At 40.6% G+C, this 22,789-nt stretch overlaps 1 protein-coding gene across 1 annotated transcript in view; it reads right to left on the reverse strand.

The window, feature by feature from the left end:
- LOC131198614 (probable acyl-CoA dehydrogenase 6) overlaps positions 1–22,789 on the reverse strand; it is a 71,715-nt gene that overhangs the window by 1,691 nt on the left and 47,235 nt on the right. Inside the window, exons 5-9 of the mRNA XM_058183441.1 lie at positions 21,769–21,936; positions 6,427–6,600; positions 4,313–4,474; positions 4,062–4,212; positions 1,345–1,431 (exon numbers count right to left, since the gene is read on the reverse strand). Of these exons, the coding sequence (XP_058039424.1) occupies positions 1,345–1,431; positions 4,062–4,212; positions 4,313–4,474; positions 6,427–6,600; positions 21,769–21,936 (742 nt within the window). The remainder of the gene's footprint in view (positions 1–1,344; positions 1,432–4,061; positions 4,213–4,312; positions 4,475–6,426; positions 6,601–21,768; positions 21,937–22,789) is intronic.

Genomic DNA, 22,789 nt, shown 5'->3' on the forward strand with positions numbered 1-22,789 from the left:
ATTTCTCCTTAGTTCTAAGTTGCTTCTTTCTTTGATCAGTTTCCACCCATTGCTTCTTGTTCTACCCTCAGGTGCTTTGGAGAACAGCCCGACTCCCTCTTCTTTGTGGCAGCCCCTGAGATATTGGAACACAGCTATCATGTCTCCCCTAGTCCTTCTTTTTGTTAAACTAGACATACCCAGTTCCTGCAACCGTTCTTCATATGTTTTAGCCTCCAGTCCCCTAATCATCTTTGTTGCTCTTCTCTGCACTCTTTCTAGAGTCTCAACATCTTTTTTACATCGTGGCGACCAAAACTGGATGCAATATTCCAAGTGTTACTTACCAAGGCATTATAAAGTGGTACTAACACTTCACGTGATCTTGATTCTATCCCTCTGTTTATGCAGCCCAGAACTGTGTTGGCTTTTTTAACAGCTGCTGCACACTGCTGGCTCATATCTAAATGGTTATCCACTAGGACTCCAAGATCCCTCTCACAGGTACTAGTATTGAGCAAGGTACTACATATACGGTACTGGTGCATTTTGTTTTTTTGGCCTAAATGTAGAACCTTACTTTTTTCACTGTTGAATTTCATTTTGTTAGATAGCGCCCAATGTTCAAGTCTGTCAAGATCTTTCTGTAACTTGAGCCTATCTTCTGGAGTGTTTGCTATTCCTGCCAGCTTGGTGTCATCTGCAAATTTGATGAGTTCCCCATCTATCCCCTCGTCCAAGTCATTGATGAAGATGTTGAAGAGTACTGGGCCTAAAACAGAGCCTTGGGGTACTCCACTGCATACTTCCCTCCATGTGGATGTAGTTCCGTTGAGGACTACACGTTGAGTGCGGTTGGTCAGCCAGTTACGAATCCATCTGGTGGTGCTGTCTAACCCACATTTTTCTACTTTATCTAGTAGTAGGTTATGATCTACTTTATCAAATGCTTTACTGAAGTCCAAGTAAATTATATCGACAGCATTCCTCTGGTCTACTAATTTTGTCATTCAAAATTATAAATTTTGTAATTTTATAATATAATTATAAAATTATATATATAAAAGTATAACCACATCAGATCAGAATCACCTTTTCTGCTTCATATCCAAATACTACATTATCAGTGGTTCTTGGAAAACATCATACAAATTTGCACATTTTAGTAGCCTTATCCTATCTCCTAAGTTTAATTTACATTTAAAATTTACATTAATTTACATTAATTTACATGCAAGAAAAAAATCATGAAAATTAGAAATTTGGTCATTTCTTTGGATATATGGTACTTATTGTAGCTGCATTAAAAAAGCTTTTATACAGATTATTAAAACAGTAGCAAAGATCTATAGTAACAAAACTTACTTTTGGGGCAAGATACCCATGTATTTGCATATAATGGACAGCATGATTTCATCAGTCCCGCCTCCTATTGATACCAATCTGAAATCTCTGCCATGTCAGAAAAGGCAAAACAAAGTATCCATAAAATGAAATTTGTCTGTTCTGCTTCCACTTCCACTTAATACTATTAATATTAAACCTGATATTGTTTAACAGTACTTGTTTAACTAAGTCAACGGGAATTATGAGCTGCTTTAATATACTAATCATCATCATCGCTTAAAATATATTAGATTTGTAAGTATAACATTTTAATTCGAGTCAGCAATTTAGCAATCCTTGCCAAGTATAACTGAGTGTGACTGCATGTATAGCACCCAAAGCCTACTAGAGAAATCTTGCCAACATTTCTGTGTTGTCAAGCTGAATAGCCATCAACTGGGAAACAAAATTCCTACTCTAGTGCTGACCACGATTTTGAATCACAGTAGGGTTTAATCTTCTGTTACAAATACATTAATCCTTATGACTGATTGTTATGAGAGTCATAGCCTTCCACAGAATTGTTCTGATGGACATTTTCTCTATATATATCAGACAAAATGCAGCCCATAAAAATTTCCCAGAATTCCAGTCAGTCCTCTATCTCAAAAAAGCTTCCTAATTCCTTGTGTGTGGGGGGGGGAGTTATTTCAATTCCATTTTGGCATGTGCATGTGTAGTCCTTGGTTTATAACAGCAATTGGGACTAGAATTATCATAATTAAGCACCACAAATGATGTGGTCACGCTGCTTAGTGACAACAATTCTGGCAATCCTAGTTGGCATTGTTAAGCAAATCACTGTGGGTCATTAAGTGAGGACATCGCATGATCACCATTTGTGATCTCTTGGATCACATGATTACGGGATGCTGCAACAGCTGGAATGCTAAGGATTGTCCCTAAGTACAGGTAGCCTTCAACTTACGACCACAATTGAGCCCAGAATTAATGTTGCTAACTGAGGAATTTGTTAAGTGAGTTTTGTTCCATTTTACAACTTTTCTTACCATGTTTGTTAAGCGAATCATTGCAGTTGTTACATTAGTAACATGATTAAGTGAATTTGGTTTCTCCATTGACTTGGCTTGTCAGAAAGTCACAAAAGGGGATCACATAACTCCAGGGCCAGGGCTGAAATGCTTCCGGTTCGGACCGGATCACCTGATCCAGTAGCGATGGCAGTGGGTGGTTCGGAGAACCGGTAGCAAAAATCCCTGCCCCACCCCCCATACCCAGCTGAGCCATGTGATCATCAGAGCTGGGTTTTTTTTTTACTTTAAAAGCATTTTTTTTCTTCAACCAAAAATGCTTTTAAAGGTAAAACAGAAAAGCCTCTGATGATCATGCGGCTCAGCTGGGTTCACCAGAGCCTTTTAAAAGAATTTTTTACAACCTCTTCGGCCGAAGTGGTTGTAGAAAAAATGCTTTTAAAAGGCTCCTCTGATGATCCCAGCTGAGTTGCCTGATTGTCAGAGGCTTTTCTTTTCTTTTAAAGGCAAAAAAAATGCTTTTAAAAGAAAAGAAAAGCCTCTGACGATCAGGCAACTCAGCTGGGATCATCAGAGCCTTTTAAAAGCATTTTTACAACCTCTTTGGCCAAAGGACTCCCTATAGAATTATAGATTAGGATACTTTTTAATCACTGAATAAAATGTTATATTTTGAAAAAAGCTGCTTTCAATGTGATCATGCAGAATGAAATAGGGATATGCAAGAATTTCAGACCTCATGTACATAGAACATAGAATAACAGGATTGTTATTCTATGTTCTACATAAGGAACCTTGGAGGTCTTCTAATCCAACCTCCTGATCAAGAAGGAGACCAAATAACATTCTGGACAAATGGCTGTCCAATCTCTTCTTCAAAATCTCTAGTGATGGAGCAGCCACAACTTTCAGAGGTAAGACTTTCCACTGATTAATTGTTCTCACTGTTCTCTCCTTAGTTCTAGGCTGGATCTCTTTTTAATGGTTTTCCACTTTGGCATACCTAGTTCTCTCAACATTTCATTGTACGGTTTAGCCTCCAGACCCCTTATCATTTTGTTGCTCTTCTCTGCAATGTTTCTAGGTTATCAATTTTTTGTGTTGTGCTGACCAAAAACAGGACACAATATTCCAGGTGCATGTGAGGGAATGTGTGTGTGTGCCCACATATGCAAATATACGTATATGACATGTGTATATACAAACATACATATACTGAATATATGTTCATTGTTTTGAAACAGTAGTTCCTATTGCCAAAAAGGCTGGATTTGCAACTCATCTTTCTTATTGTACTTAAGTATGGCTATTGGCATTACTTGGATAGTTGAATGTAAATGTTGTTGGTCAATGACAGAAATAAAAAAATTACTATTACTTCTTCAGCTGTTCTCCCTGTGTATTTGTAGGTTTTTTTGGGGTGGGCGTGGGGGATTTGAGTGCATTTGATCTTAAACATGAGGTGTGGGGAATTTAAGAAGAAACCTGTATTGTAATTATCCCACAGGATACATAGTGCTAGTATATAAAGTTTCCTGGATTATAAAACATACCTTTTCTTAAAATTTAACGTTAACGGCATGTATCCAATACCATACTTCAAATACATCAATTATGAACACCTGATTAATAATTTGAATGCTTGTGACATTACACCCTTATACAGGGTTCACCCACATAGATTAAAGGGTTAATTCTTCTCACCTGTACATTCTACTCACTAGCACTTCATTAGTGTACCCCATTCCTCCCCAGAACTGGAGACAGCTATCCGGAACCTCTCGACATAGGCGACCACACTTTAGCTTGGCCATGGATATAAGTTTGGTCACATCATTACCGCGTAGGTAGAGACCTCAAATAAAAATACAAACTTGCCTGTCAAATTAACCGTATCTACAAAAAATAATGTACCTTTCATTAGATTATCGTAAATAAATTTTTATTGCACTTACCTATTGCCTCATACAGCAATGCACGAAGGAGTTCCACTTCGGTGGCTAGTTCAGCCAGGCGAAAATGCACGATTTGATTGTGAAGTATTGTCTGTCCAAATGCTTTCCGTTGAGAAGTATAATTAATAGTTTCTTTTATCAGGATTTCTAGTGTTATCAGTGCTAAAAATGTGATGCAATAAAAGATGAAAGTAAATTTAAATTTACTTTTGGCTCAGTTAACAGTTAGGGTCATCTAAAGGTTCGTTTCATTTTATACAACTATATACATTCAATACATAACAGTTTCAATATCTTTTTGATATTTGATCCACAAATTAAGGTGGCTTTTAAAGGGGAATACAGAACATTCTTTTGGGGGGAAAAATGCCTGCAAGTCACAATGACGATATATTATGCCTCCTCTGGAAGGAAAAAACTATAGAACTTTAATCTATTTAATCTTAATCTATTGCAGATTAAGTCTCCCTTCCCCTCCCTCTCTCCCTCCAGATTTTTCTGAATTTTTGTGTATCTTTGCCATAGAACATGATCAAGAGTTTCCCATGGATATTACTATTACTTAAAGGGAATCAAAATGAGTAACAGCAATACTCAGTGTGTGTTTTATGGACAATATGCAGTGTGTATGGTCATCAACTTCCTTAAAATTCAGTAAATGGTTGCACCATTTTGAACTGCAGTAATGTTTCCTAATAAATTTTGCCTGTTTCATAGCACAATGCTTTGCTCACTAAAATTTGTCATTTTTTAAACTCTCTACATCAAGACTTGCTACAATATTTCAGCTCTTATATCTAGAGTATGTAAATGCAGACTTAGTTCTTCATCCAATCTCCCACAGATCTGCTTATTTATTTGGCAACAGTGCTTTGGTTCAAGGCCCATCTGTGATTCCTTTTCAACAGATATGACTTGATATTCTGCAGAATTGTATGACATGTTTTGTACGATAGCAAGTAGCTCAGATCCTGAGACCGAAGAGCATCTCCAAACTGTGAACTTGCCCCCCCTTCTTTGGTTTCCACCAGACATAATAGCACCTGAAAAGATGTTGGAAAGTCATCCAGGTGCTTCAACTTCAAACAATGGCTATATCTCAAGAATATTCCCAAATACAGGATAAAATTTCCAGGAATCTCATAACATGCTGGGCTTCTTAGGCTTTTCTTGAGCTGTCTAGAGTCAGTTTTTGTGACTTTGCTGTTTTTAAAAAGCTGAAACTAGAAGTTTCTCTGTTGTTCCAAACTTTCAATACTACAGGATTATTTTTCTAACTTTAAAGTAATGGCACCCAAGAGGTTCCACATGGCCTTGTAATATCATCCAGACTGATAGACACCAATGACTTATTATGGAGGTTGTTATATGTTCTCTGAGGAGGCACTTCTCTGTGATAAGGAGAACTAAACTTTGTGAAATGGATATAGAGAAGAGCTGGCCCAAATTAATCCTATTGTTTAATGAACAACTGTTGTAATTATGTTTTTCTACCAGTAGTTGTATTAAGTTGTATTAAGTTCAAGTCCCACTAGGCCCAAGGTTGATTCAGCCTTCCATCCTTTATAAGGTAGATAAAATGAAGACCCAGATTGTTGGGGGCAATTAAGTTGACTTTATATATAATATACAAATGGATGAGGACTATTGCTTAACACATTGTAAGCCGCCCTGAGTCTTCGGAGAAGGGCAGGATATAAATTCAAATAAAAAAAACTGATTATTTTTTTTAAAAAATGTATTAAAATTGTACGTTGCTCAATTTGCCAAGCAAATCAAAATAGACAACTTGGTTTATAAAATAATAAACGTTTGGTGTTTTTCCTCAGAAACTGTTATGCAACACAGAGATCCATATAAAGTTTTGGTAACATTTAGTGGCAAAAATATCCAAATTTCTGAAAAACTGAATGGGAACAAATACTTTTTGACAGATTTGTATATGGAAGGAATCTGCAGCTATGGAAATGTATGCAATATTGTCTTCAACAAAAATTTGGATTCCACATTCATAATTGACAGAGTTGCTATATTTTACTGCCAAAAACAACTTTCCATATTGTTTTGTAATAAAAACACATCTTAGTAGCTAGACAGTGTGGCTTATTACTTACATGAGGCTACTCCCCACATTCGTTCTTCTTGGAATTGCAACATCTGGTAACTAAATCCCATTCCTTCTTCTCCAATGAGGTATTTGCTGGGAATTCTGACATTTTCAAAGAAGATTTCCGCTGTGTCAGATGATCTCATACCAAGCTTGTCAATTTTCTTAGCAACATGAATACCTGAAAATGAGTGTTTATAGATCAAGGGAAATGATTAGTACAAATGAGTAATATGAATTGCATATGTGGGACATTCAGTGACAATTAGATTATGGCTTCTTTTTTAATCTGATTAAAATTCATCTTTAAAAAATGTGTGTTAGCAAAATTATTGCTTCCATTTGGTGGCGTGGGGAGGGAACTATCATTGTTAATAAAAAAATCGAAATACTAAAAATTGTAAATAGATATTCTAGTCACAAGCCTGAAAAAAATATCCTTTCTGATTTGATGAAGACAAAAAATAACGAATCACTCTGAGACCAAATGAGCAATCTCTATATTTGATAAATAAATGAACATGAATGGTTGCTCTTTTCACTTTGGATTATGCCTATTCTTTTTCTGAACAATAAATTTAAAAAATCCCTCAAAAACAATTAGTTTATTAATTGGCTTGTCAAGAATATGATTTGATAGAATCCTTTATTTATACGAGGAATAGAATTCTGACTACCAGTTGCTCACAATATACTGTGGTGCTTCTGTATATATTTAGAGACTTTTCATACAGTGCTGTCACGTGAACAAGATTCTAATTCCAAATGAGAGGGGGACATGCCTGAAAGAGTCAGGGACTTTTGATTAGCTAGTCTAAGTAAGTTCCATCTGTATCAATGAATTTACAAATTTACAGATCTGAAAAAAAGAGAGGAGGAGGAATACAGCACAGATAAATGCTATAATATGAAAAGTCAAAAACTTGGCTCAATAATTTAGAGTAAAACAACTCTAAATCAGAGGTGTCAAACTGGCAGCCCATGGGCCAGATGAGTCATGCACAGGCCACACCCACCCCAGCTCCACAAAGAGGAAAAATGTCGCAAAACATCTCATGACAGCAATGGGATGCCACAAGTTTGACACCTGTGCTCTAAATCAACTTAGCTTTCCTTCTCTATATAAGACAAAAGATTGTTGTATCAAGGATAAGTAACTGAGGGGCAGAGTATATTTTATCCAAGAGAATCATGTCATCTGATGATGTTGCCTAGTTTGGTAATGAAACGCATACACGACAACAAGCAAGTTCAGAGAGCATAAAGGACCCCTCATTTCAACCCTGAGTTATAAATATTCTCCTTTTTTTCTAAGATGGCGCCGACGAAGGCTGCCTCGGTGAAATGCTCTCTAATGGTTTCTTTATTTTTAATTGTTCTCTGTGACTCACTACGGATTTCCTACTCACGAGACCATCTGCCAAAAATTAAGCAACATTTCTTTAAGGAGCAGCTTTCTTTGATCTCACCCCCACCTGTCTTTACAAACACGGAGGAGATTCTAACACAGGAGGAGGCAATTCCCATGGAGCCATGGATTACTAAAAAAACCAAACGACGGAAATGAAGAAAGAGAGGTAAACGATCTAGGATCTTAAACAGACTAAGAAATTGCGTTAAAACTCCTCTGCCTTCAATTTTCCTAACAAATATATGCTCACTTGCAAATAAGATGGATGAAATACTCCTCTTAAACAAATACTATTCTGATTTTCGCAATTCAGCAATCCTATGCTTCTCTGAAACCTGGTTAAATGAATCAATTGAAGATAGCAGCCTGAACATTCCAGGGTTTCAAGTTGAACGATCAGACAGGATTCTAGAAACATCTGGTAAAAAGAAAGGAGGAGGATTATGCCTATATATTAACAGCAACTGGTGTCAGGATTTTAAAATAATTTACAAATTCTGTGACAACAATTTAGAGACTTTAATTATCAACTGCAAACCATACTATTCGCCTTGTGAATTTTCCTCATTTCTTCTAATTGCTGTTTATGTCCCACCACAAGCCTGTGTAAACAAGGCATCACGAACTTTCGCTGATCAAATCATGGAGGCTGAAGCCAAACACCCTGATTCACTGGCCATTGTTTTGGGAGATCTAAACAAGGCAAACTTAAGGAAAGAGCTACCAAAATACTTTCAGCATGTCAATTGTCCCACCAGAGGCAATAATACGTTAGACCATTGCTACACAACACTAAAAGATGCTTATCGGTTTTTACCACGTGCAGCTGTAGGACACTCTGATCATTGCATGATTCACCTTGTACCTGCTTACAGACAAAGACTTAAAACCACAAAACCAACAATTAAATCAGTGAAGACCTGGAAGGAGGAGGCAAAATTAAAGCTGCAGGCATGCTTTGACTGCACTGATTGGAATATTTTTGAAGATACCTCTGCAGACCTGGATGAACTCACAGATACTGTAACATCATATGTCAGCTTCTGTGAAGATGATCACAAAAGCTGATGCTGTTAATATGACTCTGCACTACATCCTACAACATCTTGAATCTCCAAAGACCTATGCAAGGGTCCTTTTTGTAGACTTTAGTTCAGCATTCAATACCATCATTCCAGACATTCTTCTAACTAAGCTAAACCAGCTACAGGTACCGGAACAGACTTGTAAGTGGATCACTTACTATGTGTACCTACAAGGAACTTGCGAATATACAGTAACAACAAATCTTGGTTCACACCTAAACTTAAGCAGCTACGACATTCCAAAGAGGAAGCCTACAGAAAAGGTGATAAAATGCTGTACAATCAGGCCAGAAATGCACTAACAAGGGAGATCAGAGCAGCAAAAAGAAGTTACTCTGAAAAGCTAAAGAATCAGTTTTCAGCAAATGAACCAGCAAACATGTGGAAAACTCTTAAAAATATCACCGGCTATGGCAAACCTCCTTCCCAGGCTGAAGTAATCAACAACTGGCAGATGACCTGAATGAGTTTTACTGCAGGTTTGAAAGGAAACTACAGCCACCTATCTCCACAACCCCCATCTCAGACACACCAACAACAGCCAAGCCTCCTACAACTGACCCCATTTCATTGGGTTCACAACCCCTAGTGATCACAGAAAAGGAAGTGCAGGACCTATTTCACAGACAAAAGCCAGGAAAAGCTCCAGGCCCAGACAAGATAACTCCTTCTTGCTTAAAAGTCTGTGCTGACCAATTGACCCCCATCTTCACCCATATTTTCAATAAATCACTAGAGATATGCTATGTTCCTTCTTGCTTCAAATGCTCTACCATCATCCCAGTGCCGAAGAAGCCCACCATCAAGGAACTGAATGACCAGTTGCTTTAACATCTGTAGTCATGAAAACCTTTGAAAGGCTAGTGCTTTCCTACTTGAAAACCATCATGGATCCGGTGTTAGGCCCCTTGCAATTTCCATACCGAGCAAATAGATCAACAGATGATGCTGTTAATATGACTCTGCACTACATCCTACAACATCTTGAATCTCCAAAGACCTATGTAAGGGTCCTTTTTGTAGACTTTAGTTCAGCATTCAATACCATCATTCCAGACATTCTTCTAACTAAGCTAAACCAGCTACAGGTACCGGAACAGACTTGTAAGTGGATCACAAGCTTCCTAAAAAACAGGAAGCAGCAGGTGAAGCTAAGCAAGATCACATCAGATACCTGTACAATTAGCACAGTGGGGCCCCCAGGCTGTGTGCTCTCCATACTTCTCTTCTCTCTGTATACCAATGACTGCATCTCCAATGATCCGTCTGTTAAGCTACTGAAGTTCGCAGATGACACAACAGTGATTGGTCTCATTCGAGACAATGACGAATCTGCATATAGACAAGAGATCGAACGACTAGCCTTGTGGTGCAACCAAAACAATCTGGAACTGAACACACTCAAAACCGTAGAAATGGTGGTAGACTTTAGGAGAAACCCTTCCATACTTCCACCGCTCAAAATACCAGACAACACAGTATCAACAGTAGAAACCTTTAAACTTCTACGTTCTATCATATCGCAAGATCTAAAATGGACAGCTAACATCAAAAACATCATCAAAAAAGGACAACAAAGAATGTTCTTTCTGCACCAACTCAGTAAGCTCAAACTGCCCAAGGAGTGCTGATTCAGTTCTACAGAGGAATTATTGAGTCTGTCATTTGCACCTCTATAACTATCTGGTTCGGTTCTGCAACCCAACAAAAAAGACACAGACTTCAGACGATAATTAGAACTGCAGAAAAAATAATTTCTATAAACCTGCCTTCCATTGAGGATCTGTATACTGCACGAATGAAGCAGAGGACCGTGAAAAATATTTACAGATCCCTCACATCCAGGACATAAACTGTTTCAACTCCTACCCTCAAAACGACGCTATAGAGCACTGCACACCAGAACAACTAGACACAAGAACAGTTTTTTCCTGAAGGCCATCACTCAGCTAAACAAATAATTCCCTCAACACTGTCAAACTATTTACTAAATCTGCACTACTATTAATCTTCTCATCGTTCCCATCACCAATCTCTTTCCACTTATGACTCTGTTATGTTCGGGCAATGAAGAGGCAGGAGACCAATGAGTGACAACAGCTCTTTAGTTTATTGTGACCCAGCGAAAAACAACCGGCAAAAACCCCTCTTTAAATACTCTTTTGGTTGAGGCTTCAACCAATCAGCAACGTGCAATTTTCCCGCCCAAAATTCCCTCTCAAAGTTCAAAATACATTACACTCCTTCCCTCCCAGAACGCTTTGTACCTCTATTTACATAATATTTACATGCTATTTCTCTACGTAGTCACGCAGGTAGATAGGGCGTCTCCTAACTCTTTCTGACCTGCGCAGTTCATTCTCTGGGAGAGAGTCGAGCTGGTCGGAGGGACTGTTTGTTCCTCCCAGCTCCTCCTCTAGGCCGTCCGGCCCTGGATTATTGGCTGAATCGTTCCTGTTGCCTTCAGGAGGAACCGGTTGGCGTCGCTGGACTTCATCGGAATCAGATAAGTCCTCCGCTTGCCTCGGGTTTGAGTCAGCTGCAGATTCAAACAATTGGTAGTCAGGGCCTGGTTGTGTTGTGACCCAGGTTCCTGGACCCAGACTCCTGGACTCGGATGATTCAGAAAATGAGGGAGAAGACCTGGCAAGCCCTGCTTCTCTTGAGCCCTCTCCCTCCCTGGCACCCACTCAAAGGGAGGGGCCGGCAAGGCCTGATTCTCCCGGGCCTTCTTCTGATTTGGCAACGCCCCAAGAACAGTTTTGGAGGGACGCAAGATTACGAAGGCTTGATCGGCGCAAGTAGCAGCGGAAGAGTTGGGACAAAGCCAAGTCATAATTGTCATGCAGTGACATCTGCAGAGACTATAAATAGGAGGCGGGACTTCCTGGTTTTTTGTCTTGGACAAAGTAATGAGTTGGCGCGAGCTAATGAATTGGCGCGAGCTAACTGTTTTAATGGAGGGAAGAATATATTCGTGAGTAATTCTGGCCTTATCTATAATTTCCTCGTTATCTCCAGAAACTTGGCAGGCCCGTGGGTAGACGTGGCCAGGACATGTATCTATGTAAATAAAAGGAAAAAAGGAAGGCCTCTGACGGACTCTTTGCTGGGAGTATTGGGGGAAGGGAAACAGAACAGGTTGTTTGGTTTCTAGTTTGTTTGGTATACGTTTTCTTAACTGGTCTATGTGGCGCTTCCATACCCGGCCGTCCTCCATGTCTACTACGTATGATTTGGGTCCGGTTATGCCCAGAATTTCCCCCTTTAACCATGTTGGGCCCTCGCTATAGTTGTGTGCCCATACTGGGTCACCCACTGTCATTTCCCTGGTTTTTCCTTGAATACCCTTGTACCCGTCTGGGGTATAAGTTGGGTTTAGTCGGTCTAGCGGGCACCTGAGTTTCCTGCCCATTAAGAGTTCCGCTGGGCTGCGGCCAGTTGTTACACAAGGGGTCCTATGTTGGACGGCCAGGAAAGTGTCTATTTTCGTTTGCCAGTCGCCTGGACTTATCCTAGATAGCGCTTCCTTGGTGCTCCGAACGAAACATTCTGCAAGTCCGTTCGTCGCCGGGTGGAAAGGCGCCGAGAGGACATGTCTGATGCCCTCTCCCGCTAAATACCCCTCAAACTGGTTTGCCATGAATTGCGGGCCGTTGTCAGAGACTAGGGTGTCGGGCAGGCCGTGTGTTACGAATAGATGCCTTAGGACTGTGATTACTGCTTCGGCCGTTGTGCTTTTCATGAGGATTATTTCTAACCATTTTGAGTAGGCATCTACCACAATTAAAAAGGTCTGCCCATGGAACGGCCCCGCAAAATCTATGTGAATCCTGGACCAAGGCCCCTGGGGTTTCTCCCACTCTCTAACTGGGGCTGTAGGGGATAGCGACCTCGACTCTTGGCAGGATTGGTATTTCCCTACCCTGTCGCTGATGTCCTTATCCATTAAGGGCCACCATACATAACTCCTCGCTAAACTCTTCATCCGCACAATCCCTGGGTGGCCCACATGCAACAGTTCCAACACATTTTCGCGTAATTTTTCTGGGATAACTACCCTATCCCCCCATAACAGACACCCCCCTTGAACAGACAGTTCTGATTGTTTTTTCGCAAAGTCTTTGAAACGCCGCCCGCGCAGCGGCCAACCCCTTTGCACCCAACCGATTACAGTCCGAATTGTAATGTCTCTATACGATGCCCTAGCCACCTGCTTGGATGTGACTGGGCCAGAGTCCAAAGAGTCAATTAGTAAGACGGGTGTCCCCGGGGTGGGGTCCTCAATTGTCTCTGGTAAAGGGCATCTGCTCAGAGCGTCCGCATGCCCTAAGTCTTTTCCTGGGCGGTGGAGCAATTTGTAGGAGTATGCCGCTAGGAAAATAGTCCATCGGGTCAGCCTGGGAGAAAGTGCCACGGATGTTGGGCAGTCGCCCGCTAAAAGCCCTAGAAGGGGTCTGTGATCCGTGACTATCTCGAAATCTCGCCCGAACAAGTATTCGTGAAATTTCTTAACCCCGGAGACTATGGCCAACGCTTCCCTATCTAACTGGCTGTAGTTCCTTTCCGCAGAGGACATCGTCCGGGAATAATACGCTATAGGGGCTTCTGTTCCATTCGGTAACCTATGACTGAGCCCCGCCCCCACCCCATATGGTAACGCGTCGCAAACTAGCACTAGTGGCAACGTGCCATTGTACTGGATGAGGAGGCTATCGCTGGACAAAAGGTTTTTTACCCCCTCAAATGCCCTAGCCTCTTCTCTGCCCCAGGACCACACAGCTTTCTTTGCTAGCAACTTATGTAGCGGCTCGGCTACTGTTGCTTTATTCTTCAAGAATACAGCATAAAAATTAACAAGCCCCAAGAATGCCTGTAATTCTGTTTTATTTTTGGGGGCTGGGGCCTTTCTAATGGCCCGTACCTTGCTCTCTGTGGGGTGGGTCCCTTCCCTGTCTATTCGGTAACCTAGGAATTCTACAGATTTCACCCCAATGTGGCATTTGTTGAGCTTAACTTTAAGCCCCGCAGACCTAAAAATGCCCAACACCTTCCTTAGTTTTACCCCGAGTTCCTCTAAGTTTTCAGCTGATACCAATACATCATCGAAGTATGGTACCACTCTTGGCAGGCCCTGTAATAATCGCTGCATTAGGTTCTGGAAGAGCCCTGGGGCCACGCTAACTCCGAACTGGAGTCGCGTACATTTGAAAGCCCCACGGTGCGTGACAATTGTCTGCGCCTCAGCTGTGCTGCTATCTACAGGTAGCTGCTAGTAGGCTTGGGCCAAATCGAGTTTGGCGAAGACCTGCCCTTGCCCTAATGAGTGTAGCAAATGTTGCACCACTGGAACGGGGTATGCACTTTTCTGCAATGCTTTGTTAAGCGTTGCTTTGTAGTCAGCGCAAATTCGGACCGAACCGTCCGGTTTGACTGGGGTTACTATGGGTGTCTCCCATTTTGCATGGTCGACGGGGACTAATATTCCCTGGCTTACTAGCTTGTCCAATTCTCGGTCAATTTTAGGCTTTAGGGCGAATGGAACCCTCCTAGCCTTTAACCGGATGGGGGCGACTTGGGGGTCAAGGTTGAAAGAAATAGGGGTCCCCACGTACTTGCCCAGGCAATCCTTGAATACGTCGTCGAACTCCTTCAGTAGTTCGTCTCTGAGGATGACGTCGCTCCTGTGGACCCCGGTCACTCCCATGCCCAAAGCTCGGAACCAGTCCAACCCTAGCAAACTCGGTAGAGTTCCGTTTACTATGGTGATCGGCAGGGTCTTTGTGAATTGTCCATATTTGACTTGGACGGATGTGGCTCCTCGAACAGGGATCCGATTCCCCTGGTAGTCCTGCACTCTCAGCTTCTGGGTTTGTAGCTGACGTTTAGCGATCGCTGGCAAGTCTCTCACGATGGTGTCCCAGGACATAATTGTGATTGACGACCCAGTGTCTACTTCCATGGGGCACTGCACCCCTTCAATGTAGACTTGGGTAAATATTTTCTTCTCTAGTCGTGTCGATGCGTGGCCCACTCTCACAGTGGTCTGGGTTAACCGCCCTTTTAAATGGACCAATCCGGGCAGCCGCTGCTCAGCGCTCTGATTGGTCGGTTTGAATTTTTGGCGGGAAGGTTGGGGGCTCGGCAGGCCCGAGCTATGTGTCCTTTTTATTCACACCGCCGACAAACCGCGTCCTTGAATCTGCAGTTTTGCCGTTGGTGTTGCCCCCCACAACTCACACATTCGTCCCGGTCACCTCTCTCCAGCCTACCGGTGTGGAACACCTCTTCCTCTTCCTCACCTTCCGATTCGGCCTGGACTTCCTCACTGTGGACCGGTGTAGTCTTTGTCCCGGCACCCTGCGCGTTTGGCTTTTGCAAGGTCTCCGCCGCCTTGGTGGACATCTCATGAGCTCTGGCTTCGTCCAGGGCTATCGCTAGAGTCAGGTTGCTTTTAGACAGCAGCCGCCGTTGTAGTCTGATGTCTCTGACCCCACAAATGAGCTGTTCAAGTAAGGAATCCTCCAAATCTCTGTACTCGCAGTGGTTTGCGGCTTTCCTCAATGTGGCCATGTACACACTTATTGATTCGCCTTCTCGCTGTACCCGTTGCCTCAATTCGAAACGTTGGACGAACTTTGAGGGTACCGGTGCATAGTGCGCTCGAAGTGTTGTTTGTAGTGTCTGCCACGGTACCGATTGTACCGGCGTTGGCTCTGAGAGTGACTCCGCCGTATCGAAGACCTCTGGACTGCAGTGGCTCAGGAAGTATGCTCGCTTCCGATTGTCCGAGACTCCCTGTAGTTCGTTTGCTTCGAGGAAACACTCGAAGCGAGCCATGTACGACCCCCATTTCTCCTTGGCTGGGTCGAATGGCGCTGACGGCGTGTAGCTGGACATCGCTATTTTCCGCCTTCGAAAACTGGCTGGGTTTTTTGAATTCCTGGTTCCTTCAGCTCTTTCTTTCGATCTCACTGCCTCAACACCCCACCTTCGTCGCCAATGTTATGTTCGGGCAATGAAGAGGCAGGAGACCAATGAGTGACAACAGCTCTTTAGTTTATTGTGACCCAGCGAAAAACAACCGGCAAAAACCCCTCTTTAAATACTCTTTTGGTTGAGGCTTCAACTAATCAGCAACGTGCAATTTTCCCACCCAAAATTCCCTCTCAAAGTTCAAAATACATTACAGACTGTATGACTGTAACTTTGTTGCTGGCAATCCTTATTATTTATATTGATATATTGACCATCAATTGTGTTGTAAATGTTGTACCTTGATGAACGTATCTTTTGTTTTATGTACACTGAGAGCATATGCACCAAGACAAATTCTTTGTGTGTCCAATCACACTTGGCCAATAAAAAATTCTATTCCATTCTATTCTATTCTTTATTAGAATCATGCCACTTCTTCTAATGTATTTTATTGTCTTCTAAGCAGTTTAAGACTAGCTTGTTCATTCTTAAGCAAGGTCCAAGTCTCAGATATTTGGTAATTTTGCCTTACTAGCAGTTTTTGAAGTGACAGGCCTATAATTTCCTGGATCTCCCCATGGGCCTTTCTTTAAAGTTGAAAATACTTTGGTCATTTTCTAGGCCTCTACTTGTGGGCAGCCTGAAGCCCTGGGATCATAACATCATTCTATGAGCCACAACTTTATTTTTTTTTTTTTTCAAAAAAGGGGTAAGTTGAAAAAGGTCATTACTGAAAACTAGAGCACTGTGATAACTGTATAAAATTTGATCACTTTAACATATGATCATCACTTAGCAGGAACATAAGCTATTTATATTGAGAAGACATTTGAATAAATCATTTGCAGCTTGTGAAGATTATTTACTTTTTTTTAGTTTAAACAAATCCAGGTGCGAATCCCTGAATAATGCTTGTCAGGTATCTTTGGACAAACTTCCTGGGGAAAAAACTAATTATATGAATCCAGACATGAGACTGGAACAGCACTGGTACTTCATGGATGCTCCCTGGTGGGAACAGAATGGAAGTGGTGCATCTCCCAGTGGTTTTTAATACTATTGATTATGATAGCCTTGACTTAAGGTAGAGTATTTATATTTTTATAATATTTTACTTGTATTGTATATAATTTTTTATTTAGTTTTATCTTTTTAATATTAAAGTAAACAAGCCAGAATTATCCTGTGGCATAAAAATAAAATGAAATAAACAAATAAAACAAAACAAAACAAAATAAATTTGGTCAGCTTAGAGAAGCATATTTCTGTTCACCTTCTCCTTTTGATCTCAATTAGTGTTGATAGAAAGTGACAGGTCCAGCTCATGGCCACTAGGAGGGCCTTTGTTCCACTTCATATTGTGTGCCAGTTACACCCTTTCCTGTATAGGGAGGCTCTCTACTTGGTGATTCATGCTCTGGTCATCTCCTGTTTGGACTATTGCACTCTACATGGGGCTACTCTTGAAAAGTATCCAGAAATTTCACTGGTAACCAATGTAGCTCCCAAAGAATGTGCATGTAATAATCGCTGTTGCATAAGTTGCATTAGGTACTAGTTTGCTTCTGAGTCCAATTCAAGGTGTTGGCTATGATCTTTAAAGCCCTACATGGCATAGGGCCGTGTTACCTATGGAACTGTCTTCATGTTGATACATCAGCCCATCAAGCATGGAAGGTGCATTGCACACTGTCAACCAAAGAATTCTAACTGGCAAAGTCCAAGTGGAAAACCTCTGCCATAGTTCCTGGAATGTGGAACATTCTCTGCTTGAGGGGAGATGGGCACCCACTCTCTTGGCCTTCCATAAATGTTTAAAAACATGGCTCTGTGGCCTCAGTGTGTGCAGAGGAACACATAACCATGGGGCTGATTAGCCTTCTTCCCACCTCTTAATTATTTTTTTAACATTCATTGCCTCTTTTACATTTTATGCATTGTTTTTATGTTTTAATATTTTATTGTACACTCCCCAGAGTCCTTCTATGAGGGAGATGGATGGTTCTTCTTAAAGATGATAAGTAAAGATGACAAGAAGATAGGTTTAAGTGGTATTTCCTAAATTATATACATTAGTGGACCCCAACCTTTCTGGGACCAGTTCATTGGAGAAAGGTTTTTCTGCAGACTGGAGCTGCCTGCATACCAGGTAGCTTTGCTTGTTTGCACAGATCGGTTGCTGGCATGCCGCGGACTGGTGCTAGTCCATGGACCGGGGTTTGCGTACCCCTGATATCACTATTAGGGGAATGCTGTTCCGTATCAGCAACATGGGCAGTGTCTGCTCTACCTATTTTTTAAAATTAATACAAAGAGTTAGTTTTATCAAATCTTAATCATTAATAAATTAAAAAGCCCACAAACATAGCTTCACCATCTCTTCATTGGCAATTGTCCCATTCTTCTTCACTGGAATGGCATAGACTAATGGTATATGTCAGAATTACTGGCTTTACTAAGACCAAAGGGGACTGCAGCATAACCCAGTATTATAGCACTTTTTTAAAAAAAATGTCAAAAAACTTGAAAAAAATCATTCATAGCTTAATCAGTGCAGTTTATTTGAAAAACTTTTCAGTCTTATTTCTTTCTTCAGAATTACTCATCAGTGACCTTAGAAACATTTTTAATAATATAATCCTTTGATTGTTTTTAAGCAACTTCACTAATCCAAACATTTCATTTATATTTTTAACTAACAGTCTGCAATTAAGATTGAGTGGTATCTAGCGTTAGTTTTTTTTTAGATAGAGAACATTCTCAATTGTACTTTTGTTCTTCCTATGTTAGTTGAACTCCCACTTGTTAGAAACAAGTACCCTAAAATTGAACTTAATAACACATTCAAGATTCTGAGGACTAATTCTCATGAAATCTCCCAAAGTGGGTTTATCGACTTTGAAGCAGCTATAAAACTTTCCCATTTAAATGGGACTATAGTATTGTTAACCTTTCTTCCTTCACCAGGTTCAGTGCCCAGACATATTGGGAAAACTGACTTCATAATGTCTTCATTATTAATGGCATTTCTGAGTGATATTTATCTGGGCACTTAGTGTGGAAAAAACTTGACAGTCATCCTTGAGACATAGGCCTTGCTGAAGGATATCCAACATGCTCACAAAGGGATAGCTCTTCCTAATTTCATCTACATGAATATTTTTAGGGAATTAATAAACATGCATCGAAGGTGAGCCAGTAGACATTATGTACTAAGGTTTTTTTTAAAAAAAGTTTGATAATTCACCAGTGGTGTGTTGCTACTGGTTCTGACTGGTTCTTAAGAACCACTGGCAAAAATCTGGCCAAGTTCACAGAACCGGTAATGATGCCCAGCTGGCCATGCCCCTGAACCGGTTCCCTTGGCCGAAGAGGTTGCAAAAACAAAAGTTTTTAAAAGGCTCCTATGGTGATCCCAGCTGAATTGCCTGATCACCAGAACCTTTAAAAAACATGTTTTCTATAAGGTCTTCAACATAAGAGCTTGTAGAAAAAATCCTTTTAAGAGGTTCTGGACTGCTATGAGGCAAGCCTCATGGGATTGTCAGAGGAGCCTTTTAAAATCTTTTTTTCCTCTGGTGATCCCAGATGAATTTCCTGATCATCACAGGCTTTTAAAACCACTTTTTTACAACCTCTTACAACCACCCATACCCACCCAATCACCCCCTTCCCCACTTACCTATAATTGCTGTTCCTTTCGGGCTCGCAAACCATGGCTTCTGCAATCTGTTGCATCAGCTAGCAACTGATTCTGCTTGCCTAAAATCTATCTCATCGGTAAGCAACTGAATCTGCCTGCCTCAATTGGGTAAGTAAACTATTAAAAATAGTTAATTGGGTTTCTTTTAAGGAGTTGGGTTTTTAGACAGCAATTAAAAGTTAAGGAAGTTTTAAATTTAGCTGCTTTAATCTAAAACGATAAGATAAATCTTATCTTGTGGACTCCCAGCCAGCTTTGTTTTGCTTTGCTTTGCTGGCTGAGGAACTCTGGGAGTTGAAGTCCACAAACCTTAAAGTTACTAAGGTTGGAGACCCCTGATCTAAAAAATATAAATAAAATAAAATAAAATAATAAAATAAAATATTAGTGCAGCTTTCTGAGATTTGGCGTGTTTCTGTAGTATTTCACTCTACACAAACACACAAAAACTCACAAAGTTGTATGTGGCATTTTGTGTGTGTGTGTGTGTGAGAGAGTCAGTTGTGTTGTGTTGCATGTGTGTAAAGTGTGAAAGTTGGTTTTTGAGCTTTTTGTGGTTGTGTAAAGTTCCTGCTTGTTGCAGGGGCCATTTTGGGTGAAGTGCAGCTGCTTTTACATTGTGTGTGAGTCAGTTGTGTGTAAAGTGTGAAAGTTGGTTTTTGGTGCCTCTTATTGTTTTGTATACTTTATTATTTTTATTATTTATTGTTATTGGCCACGCCCACCAGTCACATGATTGCCAAGCCACTCTCACCCAGTCACGTGACTGCCAAGCCACACCCAGTGTCACATGACCATCAAGCCATGCCCACAAAATAAGCCACATCCACAGAACTAGTAGTAAAAAATTTTAGAACTCACCCCTGTAAGTCACTATATCAAATAATTCTCATTGAGCCTAAGAACTATGGAATAATAGGTTCTCTTGTGTGTAAGCCTCAGGCTAAATAATATAAAACAATACGGAGGAATAAATGGATATTTCTCACAATGGAGGATATAATTAGTGGGATCCCGCAGGTTCTGTTCTAGGAATTATGCCTTTCAAAATATTTATATATGATTTATAAAATATTTATAAAAGAATTGAATGAGAATAGTGAAGTTGGTGAAAATACTAAATAGTTCAGAGTGATTTAAAAACAATAATAAATAGCAAATAACTCAATAATGATCTCTGCAGATTAGGAAAATGGATGTCAAAATAGTAACTGTCATTCTACATGAGCAAGTATGAAGTGATACACACATTGGTGCCAAGGAACCTAAGTATTCATGCAAACTGATGGGATCAGAGCTAGCAGTAACTTGATGTATAAAGAGATTTGTGAGTAATGGAAAACAATTAATGAAGATGTTAACCCAGTGTCCAACCACAGTGAAAGGGGGAGGGGAAGGATAACAGCATGTTAGGAATAATAATAAAATTGTAATGAAAACAGAGATTACAATTTCAAAATACCTTAATATCAATAAATCATATGACATTTGGAATATTGTAAGTGATAGCCTTAATCAGTTTCTGCTTGGATGTTTCCACTGATATTTTTACAAGTAGTATTTTATAATCAGTAGCAGATTCTAATTTATCTGCTCCTATAGCAGGTTACAACTAATGAGAGATATTGTGCAAAATGCATGAAACAGGAGAAGTAGTCTATAAAATACTTTTGTTCCTCCTAATTTCTTCTTTTTTCTTAACTCTGTTCTTAATTACTGATATCTCAATTAACAAAGAAATAGTAGTGCAATAATTTTGTAGCACACAAAAACCTAATTATGCCATAAGTTTGAATAAATAACTATCAATTATATCAAATTGTTGTTGAGGCTTTTTCAATTTTAAGTACTTATTTGCTTGGTTGCTTCAACTTTTAAAGATAGCAGAAAACCAAAAACCGTGAAACTCCAATTAAGAATTTTGTTTCTAATTTAAAAAACCTGACAGTTATTTGAAAATTTTGTATAGTCTAAGAAAGGCACAGTCACAATATACATTTTTCAAATTTTAACAGCCAACACTATTTTGCTTAAAAATACTGTCATCACTTGGAAGATGTATTTCTCAGGATGATTTATGAGGTTAAAATGAACTTCCACTTCTCTAATTTGTAAGTTATACATTTTGATATTACTTTTTTTTCTGAGATCAATTTATCTTAACTTTGTTACCAGGCAACTTCATTGGCAGACATAGGAGAGATTTATTTTTGTGGGGTGGTCCATCCTTTGTGTTTGCCAAGAGGCACATCCAGTCTGCCTGAAATCCATTCGTGATCCACATTTTGCTACCATTTATCACATAGTCATCGCCTTTTCTTACAGCTTTGGTCTTGATATCTATGCACACAAGGGGAAAAAAATGGATATGCAATGTGAAGAGTCCAACTATAGGAAGTGATGATGGTACTAAACGAGTACTTATGAATGGTCCTTGAAGTTCCAGCTGTCATAGTGGCCCAATGGTCCTTGATTCAGATTGGAATACTTGGCAATTGGGTCCCATTTACGAAGTTGCGGTATTCTATGATCATGTGATTGCAATCCCTGCCAACTTCCCACATGCATTTGGCAACTGGCTGGCACTTGACAGCTGGCACTTGGACAGCTGGAAATGGCTCACATTTACTACAGTTGCAGGTAAATGTGAGCCACTTCCACAAGCAAATCGTGTGACTGCCATTTTCACAAGGAAAGTCAAAGTGGAAGCTAGCCGGGAAGATCATAGGTTGCTCTAAAGATTCCTCCCTCATTCCCAGTTTCCCTGTACTTGTGCTCCCTCTGCACCACCCACTCGTCACTCTTTCTGTTCTCACACCTTGCTGTGCCATCCACCCCCCACCATTCTTGCATTTGTGTGCCGCTTGTGCCTTGCCTCCCAAGCCCTCTCCTGATTTCCCCCATGTTGAACACAACCTCTCCCAGGATTCTCAGGGCTTCCCTCATGAGCCTGCATCCCACACTTTCCTGCAGCAGGCCCATGGCATTCCTTTCTGTGAATCCTGTCACCTTCCAGTTAGTAATAACAATAGCACTTAGACTTATATACCACTTCACAGTGCTTTACAGCCCTCTCTAAGTGATTTATGGAGTCAGCATATTTTCCCCAATAATCATGATCCTCATTTTACCAACCTCGGAAGGATGGAAGGCTTCCTGAGTCAACCTTGAGCCGGTGAGACTTGAACTGTCA

This window comes from Ahaetulla prasina, chromosome 4, assembly GCF_028640845.1.
Source record: "Ahaetulla prasina isolate Xishuangbanna chromosome 4, ASM2864084v1, whole genome shotgun sequence".
NCBI lineage: Eukaryota > Metazoa > Chordata > Lepidosauria > Squamata > Colubridae > Ahaetulla > Ahaetulla prasina.